General features: G+C 40.2%; 1 protein-coding gene across 1 annotated transcript in view; it reads left to right on the top strand.

Annotated features, from left to right (window-relative positions):
• The window catches only part of LOC118374386 (plexin-A2-like), a 321,358-nt gene that overhangs the window by 186,376 nt on the left and 116,737 nt on the right, over positions 1 to 18,245 (top strand). Inside the window, exons 13-14 of the mRNA XM_052484209.1 lie at positions 2,744 to 2,880; positions 4,315 to 4,482. Coding sequence (XP_052340169.1) covers positions 2,744 to 2,880; positions 4,315 to 4,482 — 305 coding nt within the window. The remainder of the gene's footprint in view (positions 1 to 2,743; positions 2,881 to 4,314; positions 4,483 to 18,245) is intronic.

The raw sequence follows: 18,245 nt of genomic DNA, 5'->3' as shown, positions 1-18,245 counted from the left end.
CTGCATAGCCTAGTGATTGTTGAAACACTGCATAGCCTAGTGATTGTTGAAACACTGCATAGCCTAGTGATTGTTGAAATACTGCATAGCCTAGTGATTGTTGAAATACTGCATAGCCTAATGATTGTTGAAATACTGCATAGCCTAATGATTGTTGAAATACTGCATAGCCTAATGATTGTTGAAATACTGCATAGCCTAGTGATTGTTGAAATACTGCATAGCCTAGTGATTGTTGAAATACTGCATAGCCTAGTGATTGTTGAAATACTGCATAGCCTAGTGATTGTTGAAATACTGCATAGCCTAATGATTGTTGAAATACTGCATAGCCTAGTGATTGTTGAAATACTGCATAGCCTAATGATTGTTGAAATACTGCATAGCCTAGTGATTGTTGAAATACTGCATAGCCTAGTGATTGTTGAAACACTGCATAGCATAATGATTGTTGAAATACTGCATAGCCTAGTGATTGTTGAAATACTGCATAGCCTAGTGATTGTTGAAATACTGCATAGCCTAATGATTGTTGAAATACTGCATAGCCTAATGATTGTTGAAATACTGCATAGCCTAGTGATTGTTGAAATACTGTATAGCCTAATGATTGTTGAAATACTGCATAGCCTAGTGATTGTTGAAATACTGCATAGCCTAGTGATTGTTGAAATACTGTATAGCCTAGTGATTGTTGAAATACTGCATAGCCTAGTGATTGTTGAAATACTGCATAGCCTAGTGATTGTTGAAATACTGCATAGCCTAGTGATTGTTGAAATACTGCATAGCCTAGTGATTGTTGAAATACTGCATAGCCTAGTGATTGTTGAAATACTGCATAGCCTAGTGATTGTTGAAATACTGCATAGCCTAGTGATTGTTGAAATACTGCATAGCCTAGTGATTGTTGAAATACTGCATAGCCTAGTGATTGTTGAAATACTGTATAGCCTAGTGATTGTTGAAATACTGCATAGCCTAGTGATTGTTGAAATACTGCATAGCCTAATGATTGTTGAAATACTGTATAGCCTAATGATTGTTGAAACACTGCATAGCCTAGTGATTGTTGAAATACTGCATAGCCTAGTGATTGTTGAAATACTGCATAGCCTAGTGATTGTTGAAATACTGCATAGCCTAATGATTGTTGAAATACTGCATAGCCTAATGATTGTTGAAATACTGCATAGCCTAATGATTGTTGAAATACTGCATAGCCTAATGATTGTTGAAATACTGCATAGCCTAGTGATTGTTGAAATACTGCATAGCCTAGTGATTGTTGAAATACTGCATAGCCTAGTGATTGTTGAAATACTGCATAGCCTAATGATTGTTGAAATACTGCATAGCCTAATGATTGTTGAAATACTGCATAGCCTAGTGATTGTTGAAATACTGCATAGCCTAATGATTGTTGAAATACTGCATAGCCTAATGATTGTTGAAATACTGCATAGCCTAGTGATTGTTGAAATACTGCATAGCCTAGTGATTGTTGAAATACTGCATAGCCTAGTGATTGTTGAAATACTGCATAGCCTAGTGATTGTTGAAATACTGTATAGCCTAATGATTGTTGAAATACTGCATAGCCTAGTGATTGTTGAAATACTGCATAGCCTAGTGATTGTTGAAATACTGCATAGCCTAGTGATTGCCACAGAAGTTCCCAGGGAAATCAGCAGTTAATACATGGATAATAGGTGTTGATAATAGAATAAATGGGGAGAAAGCAGCTATGCTCCACACCTGTATCTCACCCATACTAAAGCTAGCCTGCAGCTCACTGATAATCAACACTCCCATTCACACACTCCCAATTAGCTACCCCTTAACAATTAACAACGGCCAGTAATTACTTGCACTGTTTCCAGAGAGTACCGCTTTAGCCTGTCCAATGAATTGTACAGCACTGGGCCAGGAACAGTGTGTGACGTTTGTGTGTGTGTACTGACACTTTTGTCACCCATAATTCATGTTGCCGCTCAGGTAGTACTGACATCATCGCAGCGCTGTTTGTGTGTGTGGGTACTACAGTACTATACCTGCAATTCCCTAATATCACAGCACCGTGAAAGAAAAGTACACATAGCAAAAGCTCTCTTCAATTTTGTAGACAACAAATCACGGTCCCACGTGGCCGCCTGTTTTACAAAGCTATACAGACAGGAAGTATGACAAAGAACAGTGGAAATGGAGTGTGTGTTTTGCGTCTTTGTCTGTCTGTCTGTGCGTGTGCGTGTGTGTGTGTATGTGTGTGTGTGAGAGTCGGTACTCTGTTTTATCAGTGTGTTTTAGGTTACCATTCTAGCAGGCTGTCTGTGTGGATGTTTTCTGTCTGTCTGTGTGCTCTCTGGTGACAGGCAGGCAGACAGGGCCGGGCTCCTGTTAACACTAGTTATTTTCAGACTGCCTTTTCAACGGTTCGGTGGGATACAAACTCAACAATGGCGAACACAGTAACACAATACAAGATGAGTGGGATCTCGGAGGGACTAAAAGCTCCCGGTTTTATTTGGCTTCCTCTTTACATGGGTTCGTAGTGCAGAGTTTGGGCATACCTCAGTTGAAATCTGTTATTTGCTGCTGTGGCTCTGTGTAGAGTAGACAATTAAGTATATGAAGGACAGGGGGTGTGACAGATTAATACATTACAGTGACAGAGAAATGGTTCTCTTTCTCACTTGTCGCTCATCGCTCTCCCTCGCGCTCTCTCTCTCCTTCCCTCCTCTAGATGCCGTCGGTACAGGGCCTGTCCCCCACCAGAGGGCCTGAGTCAGGGGGCAGCAAGGTAACCATCATGGGGGAGAACCTTGGCGCTGGCAGCAGTGTCACCGTCCTCTTTGGGAACCAGACGTGCGAGTTCTACGGGTAAGAGGGAGACCCACCTCGCCCCCTCAGACTGGTTCATTTGTGGTAGTTTAATACATGCTGTTAATACTCTCCTCTGATCTCTCCTGTCATGTTTTCAACAATTATGACTTTCTCAGATAAATATCAATGATCTAACTTTTGCTGTCTTATCCAGTTGGATCTTTTTCTAAGTGAGAGCCCCCTACATTTAAATTTCATGTTAAGATAGCTAGGTGAATCTAGAAGAAAAGAAACGCACACCTTTTTAGGCGAGGTGCTAGCATCTGAGCTCCTAGAGTGTGTGCGGCTCTCTTTTTTTATTTTCTAATAAGATAGCTAGGTGAGACAACCACACATCACAGTCCAGTAGTAGCAAGTTGGGACATCTTTTCTTTTCTAATAAGATAGCTAGGTGAGACAACCACACATCACAGTCCAGTAGTAGCAAGTTGGGACATCTTTTATTTCAGCTCATGAAACATGGGACCAACACTTTACATGTCCCGTTTATATAGATTTTTTAGTATATACATGTATGTACAGCTTAATAAGGTTTGATGACCCACTGCATCAAACCTCAATAATAATAACCTCCAGACGTCCTTGTGCACCCAGCCTGAGATTTTCCTTCCTTTTTCAGTCACCCTTTTTCTTAGATCTGACTTTTTCAGTTCTCTCTTTCTCTCTCCCACCCTTCCTCTCGCTACCTGTTTTTTCCTGCTCTACCTCTCTCCATCCCTCCCACCCTCTCCTATCTCTCCCTACCTCTCTCCATCCCTCCCTCCCACCCTCTCCTATCTCTCCCTACCTCTCTCTATCCCACCCTCTCCTATCTCTCCCTACCTCTCTCCACCCCTCCCTCCCTCTCCTATCTCTCCCTACCTCTCTCCATCCCTCCCACCCTCTCCTATCTCTCCCTACCTCTCTCCATCCCTCCCACCCTCTCCTATCTCTCCCTACCTCTCTCCATCCCTCCCTCCCACCCTCTCCTATCTCTCCCTACCTCTCTCCATCCCTCCCTCCTACCCTCTCCTATCTCTCCATACCTCTCTCCATCCCTCCCACCCTCTCCTATCTCTCCCTACCTCTCTCCATCCCTCCCACCCTCTCCTATCTCTCCCTTTCCTTTCCGATATGTATTTGAAGCGGTGCAGTGGAACAGAAAGGAGTAGGTTTCATTGTAACACTTTAAGGTTGAGGAGTCAAGGCAGCTTTAATGAGATCTGGGCTAATTACTAGCCATGTGTTCTCCACTGTGATTCTGACCGTGGAGAGAGAGGAGAGGATGAGAGAAGAGGAGGATGGAGGGTGGCTGATGAACAGAGCTAGTTTCAGGGGGTGAGCAGGTAGTGCAGGGATCCATGGGATGGAGAAAGAATGATTAAAGAAGAGACGCAGACATTGACGGTGTGTGGTTGTGTGTGCGTGTATGTTCGTGCGTGTTCCCTGCAGGCGGACCATGACAGAGATCGTGTGTTACTCTGCCCCCTCCCTGACTGGGGTGGGTTCGGTCCAGATCAGTGTGAGTGTGGACCGGGCCCAGGTCAAGGAGAGCCTGAGCTTTGATTACATTGAGGACCCCACCGTCCAGCGCATTGAGCCAGAGTGGAGCATCGCCAGGTAACACCACCCTCCTAAACATGAGGGTAAACAACCACTTTACCATGTCCCCAGTCCCTCATAGTCAGACCCCGTCATCAAACGCAACACTGAAAATTAGTTATTTTTCTTCTAGCATTAGCTGTAGATACCAGTAGTTGTGTTAGTGTCTATAGTTGTGTTAGTGTCTATAGTTGTGGTAGTGAGTGTCTATAGTTGTGGTAGTGAGTGTCTATAGTTGTGGATATAGTTGTGTTAGCGAGTGTCTATAGTTGTGGTAGTGAGTGTCTATAGTTGTGGGTATAGTTGTGTTAGTGAGTGTCTATAGTTGTGGTAGTGAGTGTCTATAGTTGTGGGTATAGTTGTGTTAGTGAGTGTCTATAGTTGTGGTAGTGAGTGTCTATAGTTGTGGGTATAGTTGTGTTAGTGAGTGTCTATAGTTGTGGTAGTGAGTGTCTATAGTTGTGGGTATAGTTGTGGTAGTGAGTGTCTATAGTTGTGGGTATAGTTGTGTTAGTGAGTGTCTATAGTTGTGGTAGTGAGTGTCTATAGTTGTGGTAGTGAGTGTCTATAGTTGTGGCAGTGATTGTCTATAGTTGTGTTAGTGAGTGTCTATAGTTGTGTTAGTGAGTGTCTATAGTTGTGGTAGTGAGTGTCTATAGTTGTGTTAGTGAGTGTCTATAGTTGTGTCTATAGTTGTGTTAGTGAGTGTCAATAGTTGTGGTAATGAGTGTCAATAGTTGTGTCTATAGTTGTGGAAATGAGTGTCTATAGTTGTGTTAGTGAGTGTCAATAGTTGTGGGTATAGTTGTGTTAGTGAGTGTCTATAGTTGTGGGTATAGTTCTGTTAGGGAGTGCCTATAGTTGTGGGTATAGTTGTGTTACTGAGTGTCTATAGTTGTGGGTATAGTTGTGTTTGTGAGTGTCTATAGTTGTGGGTATAGTTGTGGTAGTGAGTGTCTATAGTTGTGGGTGTAGTTGTGTTAGTGAGTGCCTATAGTTGTGTTAGTGAGTGTCTATAATTGTGTTAGTGAGTGTCAATAGTTGTGTTAGTGAGTGTCAATAGTTGTGTTAGTGAGTGTCTATAGTTGTGGTAATGAGTGTCAATAGTTGTGGTAGTGAGTGTCTATAGTTGTGGTAGTGAGTGTCTATAGATGTGGTAGTGAGTGTCTATAGTTGTGGTAGTGAGTGTCTATAGTTGTGGTATTGAGTGTCTATAGTTGTGGTAGTGAGTGTCTATAGTTGTGGGTATAGTTGTGTTAGTGAGTGTCTATAGTTGTGGTAGTGAGTGTCTATAGTTGTGGTAGTGAGTGTCTATAGTTGTGGCAGTGAGTGTCTATAGTTGTGTTAGTGAGTGTCTATAGTTGTGTTAGTGAGTGTCTATAGTTGTGTTAGTGAGTGTCTATAGTTGTGGTAGTGAGTGTCTATAGTTGTGTTAGTGAGTGGCTATAGTTGTGGTATTGAGTGTCAATAGTTGTGGTAGTGAGTGTCTACAGTTGTGGGTATAGTTTTGTTAGTGAGTGTCTATAGTTGTGGTAGTGAGTGTCTATAGTTGTGTTAGTGAGTGTATATAGTTGTGTCTATAGTTGTGGAAATGAGTGTCTATAGTTGTGGTAGTGAGTGTCTATAGTTGTGTTAGTGAGTGTCAATAGTTGTGGGTATAGTTGTGGTAGTGAGTGTCTATAGTTGTGGGTATAGTTCTGTTAGTGAGTGTCTATAATTGTGTTAGTGAGTGTCAATAGTTGTGTTAGTGAGTGTCAATAGTTGTGTTAGTGAGTGTCTATAGTTGTGGTAATGAGTGTCAATAGTTGTGGTAGTGAGTGTCAATAGTTGTGTTAGTGAGTGTCAATAGTTGTGTTAGTGAGTGTCTATAGTTGTGGTAATGAGTGTCAATAGTTGTGGTAGTGAGTGTCTATAGTTGTGGTAGTGAGTGTCTATAGTTGTGGTAGTGAGTGTCTATAGTTGTGTTAGTGAGTGTCTATAGTTGTGGTAGTGAGTGTCTATAGTTGTGTTAGTGAGTGGCTATAGTTGTGGTATTGAGTGTCAATAGTTGTGGTAGTGAGTGTCTACAGTTGTGGGTATAGTTTTGTTAGTGAGTGTCTATAGTTGTGGTAGTGAGTGTCTATAGTTGTGTTAGTGAGTGTATATAGTTGTGTCTATAGTTGTGGAAATGAGTGTCTATAGTTGTGGTAGTGAGTGTCTATAGTTGTGTTAGTGAGTGTCTATAGTTGTGGTAGTGAGTGTCTATAGTTGTGTTAGTGAGTGTCAATAGTTGTGGGTATAGTTGTGGTAGTGAGTGTCTATAGTTGTGGGTATAGTTCTGTTAGTGAGTGCCTATAGTTGTGGGTATAGTTGTGTTAGTGAGTGTCTATAGTTGTGGGTGTAGTTGTGTTCGTGAGTGTCTATAGTTGTGGGTGTAGTTGTGTTAGTGAGTGTCTATAGTTGTGGGTGTAGTTGTGTTATTGAGTGCCTATAGTTGTGTTAGTGAGTGTCTATAGTTATGTTATTGAGTGTCTAGAGTTGTGTTAGTGAGTGTCTATAGTTGTGGGTGTAGTTGTGTTCGTGAGTGTCTATAGTTGTGGGTGTAGTTGTGTTAGTGAGTGTCTATAGTTGTGGGTGTAGTTGTGTTACTGAGTGGCTATAGTTGTGTTAGTGAGTGTCTATAGTTGTTTTAGTGAGTGTCAATAGTTTTGTTAGTGAGTGTCTATAGTTGTGGTAGTGAGTGTCTATAGTTGTGGTAGTGAGTGTCTATAGTTGTGTTAGTGGGTGTCTATAGTTGTGGTAGTGATTGGCTATAGTTGTGTTAGTGAGTGTCTATAGTTGTGGTAGTGAGTGTCTATAGTTGTGGTATTGAGTGTCTATAGTTGTGGTAGTGAGTGTCTATAGTTGTGGGTATAGTTGTGTTAGTGAGTGCCTATAGTTGTGGTATTGAGTGGCTATAGTTGTGGTAGTGAGTGTCTATAGTTGTGGGTATAGTTGTGTTAGTGAGTGTCTATAGTTGTGGTAGTGAGTGTCTATAGTTGTCGTAGTGAGTGTCTATAGTTGTGGTAGTGAGTGTCTATAGTTGTGGCAGTGAGTGTCTATAGTTGTTTTAGTGAGTGTCTATAGTTGTGTTAGTGAGTGTCTATAGTTGTGGTAGTGAGTGTCTATAGTTGTGTTAGTGAGTGTCTATAGTTGTGTCTATAGTTGTGGAAATGAGTGTCTATAGTTGTGTTAGTGAGTGTCAATAGTTGTGGGTATAGTTGTGGTAGTGAGTGTCTATAGTTGTGTTAGTGAGTGTCTATAGTTGTGGGTATAGTTCTGTTAGTGAGTGCCTATAGTTGTGGGTATAGTTGTGTTACTGAGTGTCTATAGTTGTGGGTATAGTTGTGTTCGTGAGTGTCTATAGTTGTGGGTATAGTTGTGGTAGTGAGTGTCTATAGTTGTGGGTGTAGTTGTGTTAGTGAGTGCCTATAGTTGTGTTAGTGAGTGTCTATAGTTGTGTTAGTGAGTGTCAATAGTTGTGTTAGTGAGTGTCAATAGTTGTGTTAGTGAGTGTCTATAGTTGTGGTAATGAGTGTCAATAGTTGTGGTAGTGAGTGTCTATAGTTGTGGTAGTGAGTGTCTATAGATGTGGTAGTGAGTGTCTATAGTTGTGGTATTGAGTGTCTATAGTTGTGGTAGTGAGTGTCTATAGTTGTGGGTATAGTTGTGTTAGTGAGTGTCTATAGTTGTGGTAGTGAGTGTCTATAGTTGTGGTAGTGAGTGTCTATAGTTGTGGCAGTGAGTGTCTATAGTTGTGTTACTGAGTGCCTATAGTTGTGGGTGTAGTTGTGTTAGTGAGTGTCTATAGTAGTGGGTGTAGTTGTGTTTGTGAGTGTCTATAGTTGTGGGTGTAGTTGTGTTATTGAGTGCCTATAGTTGTGTTAGTGAGTGTCTATAGTTTTGTTAGTGAGTGTCTATAGTTGTGGGTGTAGTTGTGTTAGTGAGTGTCTATAGTTGTGGGTGTAGTTGTGTTATTGAGTGCCTATAGTTGTGGTAGTGAGTGTCTATAGTTTTGTTAGTGAGTGTCTATAGTTGTGGGTGTAGTTGTGTTAGTGAGTGTCTATAGTTGTGGGTGTAGTTGTGTTCGTGAGTGTCTATAGTTGTGGGTGTAGTTGTGTTAGTGAGTGTCTATAGTTGTGGGTGTAGTTGTGTTACTGAGTGGCTATAGTTGTGTTAGTGAGTGTCTATAGTTGTGGTAGTGATTGGCTATAGTTGTGTTAGTGAGTGTCTATAGTTGTGGTAGTGAGTGTCTATAGTTGTGGTATTGAGTGTCTATAGTTGTGGTCGTGAGTGTCTATAGTTGTGGGTATAGTTGTGTTAGTGAGTGTCTATAGTTGTGGGTGTAGTTGTGTTACTGGTGGCTATGGTTGTGTTAGTGAGTGTCTATAGTTGTGGTAGTGAGTGTCTATAGTTTTGTTAGTGAGTGTCTATAGTTGTGGTAGTGAGTGTCTATAGTTGTGGTAGTGAGTGTCTATAGTTGTGTTAGTGGGTGTCTATAGTTGTGGTAGTGATTGGCTATAGTTGTGTTAGTGAGTGTCTATAGTTGTGGTAGTGAGTGTCTATAGTTGTGGTATTGAGTGTCTATAGTTGTGGTAGTGAGTGTCTATAGTTGTGGGTATAGTTGCGTTAGTGAGTGTCTATAGTTGTGGTATTGAGTGGCTATAGTTGTGGTAGTGAGTGTCTATAGTTGTGGGTATAGTTGTGTTAGTGAGTGTCTATAGTTGTGGGTATAGTTGTGTTTGTGAGTGTCTATAGTTGTGGGTATAGTTGTGGTAGTGAGTGTCTATAGTTGTGGGTGTAGTTGTGTTAGTGAGTGCCTATAGTTGTGTTAGTGAGTGTCTATAATTGTGTTAGTGAGTGTCAATAGTTGTGTTAGTGAGTGTCAATAGTTGTGTTAGTGAGTGTCTATAGTTGTGGTAATGAGTGTCAATAGTTGTGGTAGTGAGTGTCTATAGTTGTGGTAGTGAGTGTCTATAGATGTGGTAGTGAGTGTCTATAGTTGTGGTAGTGAGTGTCTATAGTTGTGGTATTGAGTGTCTATAGTTGTGGTAGTGAGTGTCTATAGTTGTGGGTATAGTTGTGTTAGTGAGTGTCTATAGTTGTGGTAGTGAGTGTCTATAGTTGTGGTAGTGAGTGTCTATAGTTGTGGCAGTGAGTGTCTATAGTTGTGTTAGTGAGTGTCTATAGTTGTGTTAGTGAGTGTCTATAGTTGTGTTAGTGAGTGTCTATAGTTGTGGTAGTGAGTGTCTATAGTTGTGTTAGTGAGTGGCTATAGTTGTGGTATTGAGTGTCAATAGTTGTGGTAGTGAGTGTCTACAGTTGTGGGTATAGTTTTGTTAGTGAGTGTCTATAGTTGTGGTAGTGAGTGTCTATAGTTGTGTTAGTGAGTGTATATAGTTGTGTCTATAGTTGTGGAAATGAGTGTCTATAGTTGTGGTAGTGAGTGTCTATAGTTGTGTTAGTGAGTGTCAATAGTTGTGGGTATAGTTGTGGTAGTGAGTGTCTATAGTTGTGGGTATAGTTCTGTTAGTGAGTGTCTATAATTGTGTTAGTGAGTGTCAATAGTTGTGTTAGTGAGTGTCAATAGTTGTGTTAGTGAGTGTCTATAGTTGTGGTAATGAGTGTCAATAGTTGTGGTAGTGAGTGTCTATAGTTGTGGTAGTGAGTGTCTATAGATGTGGTAGTGAGTGTCTATAGTTGTGGTATTGAGTGTCAATAGTTGTGCTAGTGAGTGTCTATAGTTGTGGGTATAGTTGTGTTAGTGAGTGTCTATAGTTGTGTTAGTGAGTGTCTATAGTTGTGTTAGTGAGTGTCTATAGTTGTGGTAGTGAGTGTCTATAGTTGTGTTAGTGAGTGGCTATAGTTGTGGTATTGAGTGTCAATAGTTGTGGTAGTGAGTGTCTACAGTTGTGGGTATAGTTTTGTTAGTGAGTGTCTATAGTTGTGGTAGTGAGTGTCTATAGTTGTGTTAGTGAGTGTATATAGTTGTGTCTATAGTTGTGGAAATGAGTGTCTATAGTTGTGGTAGTGAGTGTCTATAGTTGTGTTAGTGAGTGTCTATAGTTGTGGTAGTGAGTGTCTATAGTTGTGTTAGTGAGTGTCAATAGTTGTGGGTATAGTTGTGGTAGTGAGTGTCTATAGTTGTGGGTATAGTTCTGTTAGTGAGTGCCTATAGTTGTGGGTATAGTTGTGTTACTGAGTGCCTATAGTTGTGGGTGTAGTTGTGTTAGTGAGTGTCTATAGTTGTGGGTGTAGTTGTGTTTGTGAGTGTCTGTAGTTGTGGGTGTAGTTGTGTTATTGAGTGCCTATAGTTGTGTTAGTGAGTGTCTATAGTTGTGGGTGTAGTTGTGTTCGTGAGTGTCTATAGTTGTGGGTGTAGTTGTGTTAGTGAGTGTCTATAGTTGTGGGTGTAGTTGTGTTATTGAGTGCCTATAGTTGTGTTAGTGAGTGTCTATAGTTATGTTATTGAGTGTCTAGAGTTGTGTTAGTGAGTGTCTATAGTTGTGGTAGTGAGTGTCTATAGTTGTGTTAGTGGGTGTCTATAGTTGTGGTAGTGATTGGCTATAGTTGTGTTAGTGAGTGTCTATAGTTGTGGTAGTGAGTGTCTATAGTTGTGGTATTGAGTGTCTATAGTTGTGGTAGTGAGTGTCTATAGTTGTGGGTATAGTTGTGTTAGTGAGTGCCTATAGTTGTGGTATTGAGTGGCTATAGTTGTGGTAGTGAGTGTCTATAGTTGTGGGTATAGTTGTGTTAGTGAGTGTCTATAGTTGTGGTAGTGAGTGTCTATAGTTGTCGTAGTGAGTGTCTATAGTTGTGGTAGTGAGTGTCTATAGTTGTGTTAGTGAGTGTCTATAGTTGTTTTAGTGAGTGTCTATAGTTGTGTTAGTGAGTGTCTATAGTTGTGGTAGTGAGTGTCTATAGTTGTGTTAGTGAGTGTCTATAGTTGTGTCTATAGTTGTGTTAGTGAGTGTCAATAGTTGTGGGTATAGTTGTGGTAGTGAGTGTCTATAGTTGTGTTAGTGAGTGTCTATAGTTGTGGGTATAGTTCTGTTAGTGAGTGCCTATAGTTGTGGGTATAGTTGTGTTACTGAGTGTCTATAGTTGTGGGTATAGTTGTGTTCGTGAGTGTCTATAGTTGTGGGTATAGTTGTGGTAGTGAGTGTCTATAGTTGTGGGTGTAGTTGTGTTAGTGAGTGTCTATAGTTGTGGTAATGAGTGTCAATAGTTGTGGTAGTGAGTGTCAATAGTTGTGTTAGTGAGTGTCAATAGTTGTGTTAGTGAGTGTCTATAGTTGTGGTAATGAGTGTCAATAGTTGTGGTAGTGAGTGTCTATAGTTGTGGTAGTGAGTGTCTATAGATGTGGTAGTGAGTGTCTATAGTTGTGGTATTGAGTGTCTATAGTTGTGGTAGTGAGTGTCTATAGTTGTGGGTATAGTTGTGTTAGTGAGTGTCTATAGTTGTGGTAGTGAGTGTCTATAGTTGTGTTAGTGAGTGTCTATAGTTGTGTTAGTGAGTGTCTATAGTTGTGGTAGTGAGTGTCTATAGTTGTGGGTGTAGTTGTGTTAGTGAGTGTCTATAGTTGTGGGTGTAGTTGTGTTAGTGAGTGTCTATAGTTGTGTTAGTGAGTGTCTATAGTTGTGTTAGTGAGTGTCTATAGTTGTGGGTGTAGTTGTGTTAGTGAGTGTCTATAGTTGTGGGTGTAGTTGTGTTATTGAGTGCCTATAGTTGTGTTAGTGAGTGTCTATAGTTTTGTTAGTGAGTGTCTATAGTTGTGGGTGTAGTTGTGTTAGTGAGTGTCTATAGTTGTGGGTGTAGTTGTGTTCGTGAGTGTCTATAGTTGTGGGTGTAGTTGTGTTAGTGAGTGTCTATAGTTGTGGGTGTAGTTGTGTTACTGAGTGGCTATAGTTGTGTTAGTGAGTGTCTATAGTTGTGGTAGTGATTGGCTATAGTTGTGTTAGTGAGTGTCTATAGTTGTGGTAGTGAGTGTCTATAGTTGTGGTATTGAGTGTCTATAGTTGTGGTCGTGAGTGTCTATAGTTGTGGGTATAGTTGTGTTAGTGAGTGTCTATAGTTGTGGGTGTAGTTGTGTTACTGAGTGGCTATGGTTGTGTTAGTGAGTGTCTATAGTTGTGGTAGTGAGTGTCTATAGTTTTGTTAGTGAGTGTCTATAGTTGTGGTAGTGAGTGTCTATAGTTGTGGTAGTGAGTGTCTATAGTTGTGTTAGTGGGTGTCTATAGTTGTGGTAGTGATTGGCTATAGTTGTGTTAGTGAGTGTCTATAGTTGTGGTAGTGAGTGTCTATAGTTGTGGTATTGAGTGTCTATAGTTGTGGTAGTGAGTGTCTATAGTTGTGGTATAGTTGCGTTAGTGAGTGTCTATAGTTGTGGTATTGAGTGGCTATAGTTGTGGTAGTGAGTGTCTATAGTTGTGTGTTAGTAGTGTCTATAGTTGTGGTAGTGAGTGTCTATAGTTGTGGTAGTGAGTGTCTATAGTTGTGGTAGTTGTGTTAGTGAGTGCCTATAGTTGTGGTATTGTGGCTATAGTGGTAGTGAGTGTCTATAGTTGTGGGTATAGTTGTGTTAGTGAGTGTCTATAGTTGTGGTAGTGAGTGTCTATAGTTGTGGTAGTGAGTGTCTATAGTTGTGGCAGTGATTGTGTTGTGTTAGTGAGTGTCTATAGTTGTGTTAGTGAGTGTCTATAGTTGTGTTAGTGAGTGTCTATAGTTGTGGTAGTGAGTGTCTATAGTTGTGTTAGTGAGTGTCAATAGTTGTGGGTATAGTTGTGGTAGTGAGTGTCTATAGTTGTGTTAGTGAGTGTCTATAGTTGTGGTATAGTTCTGTTAGTGAGTGCCTATAGTTGTGGGTATAGTTGTGTTACTGAGTGTCTATAGTTGTGGGTATAGTGTGTGTCTATAGTTGTGGTATAGTTGTGGTAGTGAGTGTCTATAGTTGTGGGTGTAGTTGTGTTAGTGAGTGCCTATAGTTGTGTTAGTGAGTGTCTATAGTTGTGTTAGTGAGTGTCAATAGTTGTGTTAGTGAGTGTCAATAGTTGTGTTAGTGAGTGTCTATAGTTGTGGTAATGAGTGTCAATAGTTGTGGTAGTGAGTGTCTATAGTTGTGGTAGTGAGTGTCTATAGATGTGGTAGTGAGTGTCTATAGTTGTGGTATTGAGTGTCTATAGTTGTGGTAGTGAGTGTCTATAGTTGTGGGTATAGTTGTGTTAGTGAGTGTCTATAGTTGTGGTAGTGAGTGTCTATAGTTGTGGTAGTGAGTGTCTATAGTTGTGGCAGTGAGTGTCTATAGTTGTGTTAGTGAGTGTCTATAGTTGTGGGTGTAGTTGTGTTAGTGAGTGTCTATAGTTGTGGTAGTGTGTTATAGTTGTTTGTAGTGTCTATAGTTGTGGGTGCCTATAGTTGTGTTATTGAGTGCCTATAGTTGTGTTAGTGTGTCTATAGTTTTGTTAGTGAGTGTCTATAGTTGTGTTGTGTTATTGAGTGCCTATAGTTGTGTTAGTGAGTGTCTATAGTTTTGTTAGTGAGTGTCTATAGTGTCTATAGTTGTGTGTAGTTGTGTTAGTGAGTGTCTATAGTTGTGGGTGTAGTTGTGTTAGTGAGTGTCTATAGTTGTGGGTGTAGTTGTGTTACTGAGTGGCTATAGTTGTGTTAGTGAGTGTCTATAGTTGTGGTAGTGATTGGCTATAGTTGTGTTAGTGAGTGTCTATAGTTGTGGTAGTGAGTGTCTATAGTTGTGGTATTGAGTGTCTATAGTTGTGTTAGTGAGTGTCTATAGTTGTGGGTATACTTGTGTTAGTGAGTGTCTATAGTTGTGTCTATAGTTTTGTTAGTGAGTGTCTATAGTTGTGGTAGTGAGTGTCTATAGTTGTGGTAGTGAGTGTCTATAGTTGTGTTAGTGGGTGTCTATAGTTGTGGTAGTGATTGGCTATAGTTGTGTTAGTGAGTGTCTATAGTTGTGGTAGTGAGTGTCTATAGTTGTGGTATTGAGTGTCTATAGTTGTGGTAGTGAGTGTCTATAGTTGTGGGTATAGTTGCGTTAGTGAGTGTCTATAGTTGTGGTATTGAGTGGCTATAGTTGTGGTAGTGAGTGTCTATAGTTGTGGGTATAGTTGTGTTAGTGAGTGTCTATAGTTGTGGTAGTGAGTGTCTATAGTTGTGGTAGTGAGTGTCTATAGTTGTGGCAGTGATTGTCTATAGTTGTGTTAGTGAGTGTCTATAGTTGTGTTAGTGAGTGTCTATAGTTGTGGTAGTGATTGGCTATAGTTGTGGGTATAGTTGTGTTAGTGAGTGTCTATAGTTGTGGTAGTGAGTGTCTATAGTTGTGGGTATAGTTGTGGTAGTGAGTGTCTATAGTTGTGTTAGTGAGTGTCTATAGTTGTGTCTATAGTTGTGGAAATGAGTGTCTATAGTTGTGTTAGTGAGTGTCAATAGTTGTGGGTATAGTTGTGTTAGTGAGTATCTATAGTTGTGGGTATAGTTCTGTTAGTGAGTGCCTATAGTTGTGGGTATAGTTGTGTTACTGAGTGTCTATAGTTGTGGGTATAGTTGTGTTCGTGAGTGTCTATAGTTGTGGGTATAGTTGGGGTAGTGAGTGTCTATAGTTGTTGGTGTAGTTGTGTTAGTGAGTGCCTATAGTTGTGTTAGTGAGTGTCTATAGTTGTGTTAGTGAGTGTCAATAGTTGTGTTAGTGAGTGTCAATAGTTGTGTTAGTGAGTGTCTATAGTTGTGGTAATGAGTGTCAATAGTTGTGGTAGTGAGTGTCTATAGTTGTGGTAGTGAGTGTCTATAGATGTGGTATTGAGTGTCTATAGTTGTGGTAGTGAGTGTCTATAGTTGTGGGTATAGTTGTGTTAGTGAGTGTCTATAGTTGTGTTAGTGAGTGTCTATAGTTGTGGTAGTGAGTGTCTATAGTTGTGGCAGTGAGTGTCTATAGTTGTGTTAGTGAGTGTCTATAGTTGTGTTAGTGAGTGTCTATAGTTGTGTTAGTGAGTGTCTATAGTTGTGGTAGTGAGTGTCTATAGTTGTGTTAGTGAGTGTCTATAGTTGTGTTAGTGAGTGGCTATAGTTGTGGTATTGAGTGTCAATAGTTGTGGTAGTGAGTGTCGACAGTTGTGGGTATAGTTTTGTTAGTGAGTGTCTATAGTTGTGGTAGTGAGTGTCTATAGTTGTGTTAGTGAGTGTCTATAGTTGTGGGTATACTTGTGTTAGTGAGTGTCTATAGTTGTGGGTATAGTTGTGTTAGTGAGTGTCTATAGTTGTGTTAGTGAGTGTCTATAGTTGTGGGTATAGTTGTGTTAGTGAGTGTCTATAGTTGTGGTAGTGAGTGTCTATAGTTGTGGGTATAGTTGTGGTAGTGAGTGTCTATAGTTGTGTTAGTGAGTGTCTATAGTTGTGTTAGTGAGTGTCTATAGTTGTGTTAGTGAGTGTCTATAGTTGTGGTAGTGATTGGCTATAGTTGTGGGTATAGTTGTGTTAGTGAGTGTCTATAGTTGTGGTAGTGAGTGTCTATAGTTGTGGGTATAGTTGTGTTAGTGAGTGTCTATAGTTGTGTTAGTGAGTGTCTATAGTTGTGGTAGTGAGTGTCTATAGTTGTGGTAGTGAGTGTCTATAGTTGTGTTAGTGAGTGTCTATAGTTGTGTCTATAGTTGTGGAAATGAGTGTCTATAGTTGTGTTAGTGAGTGTCAATAGTTGTGGGTATAGTTGTGTTAGTGAGTATCTATAGTTGTGGGTATAGTTCTGTTAGTGAGTGCCTATAGTTGTGGGTATAGTTGTGTTACTGAGTGTCTATAGTTGTGGGTATAGTTGTGGTAGTGAGTGTCTATAGTTGTTGGTGTAGTTGTGTTAGTGAGTGCCTATAGTTGTGTTAGTGAGTGTCTATAGTTGTGTTAGTGAGTGTCAATAGTTGTGTTAGTGAGTGTCAATAGTTGTGTTAGTGAGTGTCTATAGTTGTGGTAATGAGTGTCAATAGTTGTGGTAGTGAGTGTCTATAGTTGTGGTAGTGAGTGTCTATAGATGTGGTATTGAGTGTCTATAGTTGTGGTAGTGAGTGTCTATAGTTGTGGGTATAGTTGTGTTAGTGAGTGTCTATAGTTGTGTTAGTGAGTGTCTATAGTTGTGGTAGTGAGTGTCTATAGTTGTGGCAGTGAGTGTCTATAGTTGTGTTAGTGAGTGTCTATAGTTGTGTTAGTGAGTGTCTATAGTTGTGTTAGTGAGTGTCTATAGTTGTGGTAGTGAGTGTCTTTAGTTGTGTTAGTGAGTGTCTATAGTTGTGTTAGTGAGTGGCTACAGTTGTGGTATTGAGTGTCAATAGTTGTGGTAGTGAGTGTCTACAGTTGTGGGTATAGTTTTGTTAGTGAGTGTCTATAGTTGTGGTAGTGAGTGTCTATAGTTGTGTTAGTGAGTGTCTATAGTTGTGGGTATACTTGTGTTAGTGAGTGTCTATAGTTGTGGGTATAGTTGTGTTAGTGAGTGTCTATAGTTGTGTTAGTGAGTGTCTATAGTTGTGGGTATAGTTGTGTTAGTGAGTGTCTATAGTTGTGGTAGTGAGTGTCTATAGTTGTGGGTATAGTTGTGGTAGTGAGTGTCTATAGTTGTGTTAGTGAGTGTCTATAGTTGTGGTAGTGAGTGTCTATAGTTGTGTTAGTGAGTGTCTATAGTTGTGTTAGTGAGTGTCTATAGTTGTGGGTATAGTTGTGTAAGTGAGTGTCTATAGTTGTGGTAGTGAGTGTCTATAGTTGTGGGTATAGTTGTGGTAGTGAGTGTCTATAGTTGTGTTAGTGAGTGTCTATAGTTGTGGTAGTGAGTGTCTATAGTTGTGGGTATAGTTGTGTTAGTGAGTGTCTATAGTTGTGGTAGTGAGTGTCTATAGTTGTGGGCATAGTTGTGTTAGTGAGTGTCTATAGTTGTGGTAGTGAGTATCTATAGTTGTGTTAGTGAGTGTCTATAGTTGTGTTAATGAGTGTCTATAGTTATGTTAGTGAGTGTCTATAGTTGTGTTAGTGAGTGTCTATAGTTGTGTTAGTGAGTGTCTATAGTTGTGGGTATAGTTTTGTTAGCGAGTGTCTATAGTTGTGGGTGTAGTTGTGTTTGTGAGTGTCTATAGTTGTGGGTGTAGTTGTGTTATTGAGTGCCTATAGTTGTGTTAGTGAGTGTCTATAGTTGTGGGTATAGTTTTGTTAGCGAGTGTCTATAGTTGTGGGTGTAGTTGTGTTAGTGAGTGTCTATAGTTGTGGGTGTAGTTGTGTTAGTGAGTGTCTATAGTTGTGGGTGTAGTTGTTTTAGTGAGTGTCTATAGTTGTGGGTATAGTTGTGTTAGTGAGTGTCTATAGTTGTGGGTGTAGTTGTGTTAGTGAGTGTCTATAGTTGTGGGTGTAGTTGTGTTAGTGAGTGTCTATAGTTGTGGGTGTAGTTGTGTTAGTGAGTGTCTATCGTTGTGGGTATAGTTGTGTTAGTGAGTGTCTATAGTTGTGGTAGTGAGTGTCTATAGTTGTGGTAGTGAGTGTCTATAGTTGTGGTAGTGAGTGTCTATAGTTGTGGTAGTGAGTGTCTATAGTTGTGGTAGTGAGTGTCTATAGTTGTGGTAGTGAGTGTCTATAGTTGTGGTAGTGAGTGTCTATAGTTGTGGTAGTGAGTGTCTATAGTTGTGTTAGTGAGTGTCTATAGTTGTGGTAGTGAGTGTCTATAGTTGTGGGTATTGTTGTGGTAGTGAGTGTCTATAGTTGTGGTAGTGAGTGTCTATAGTTGTGGT

Source organism: Oncorhynchus keta, chromosome 28, assembly GCF_023373465.1.
Source record: "Oncorhynchus keta strain PuntledgeMale-10-30-2019 chromosome 28, Oket_V2, whole genome shotgun sequence".
NCBI lineage: Eukaryota > Metazoa > Chordata > Actinopteri > Salmoniformes > Salmonidae > Oncorhynchus > Oncorhynchus keta.
This window is presented reverse-complemented; position numbering and strand designations above follow the sequence as displayed.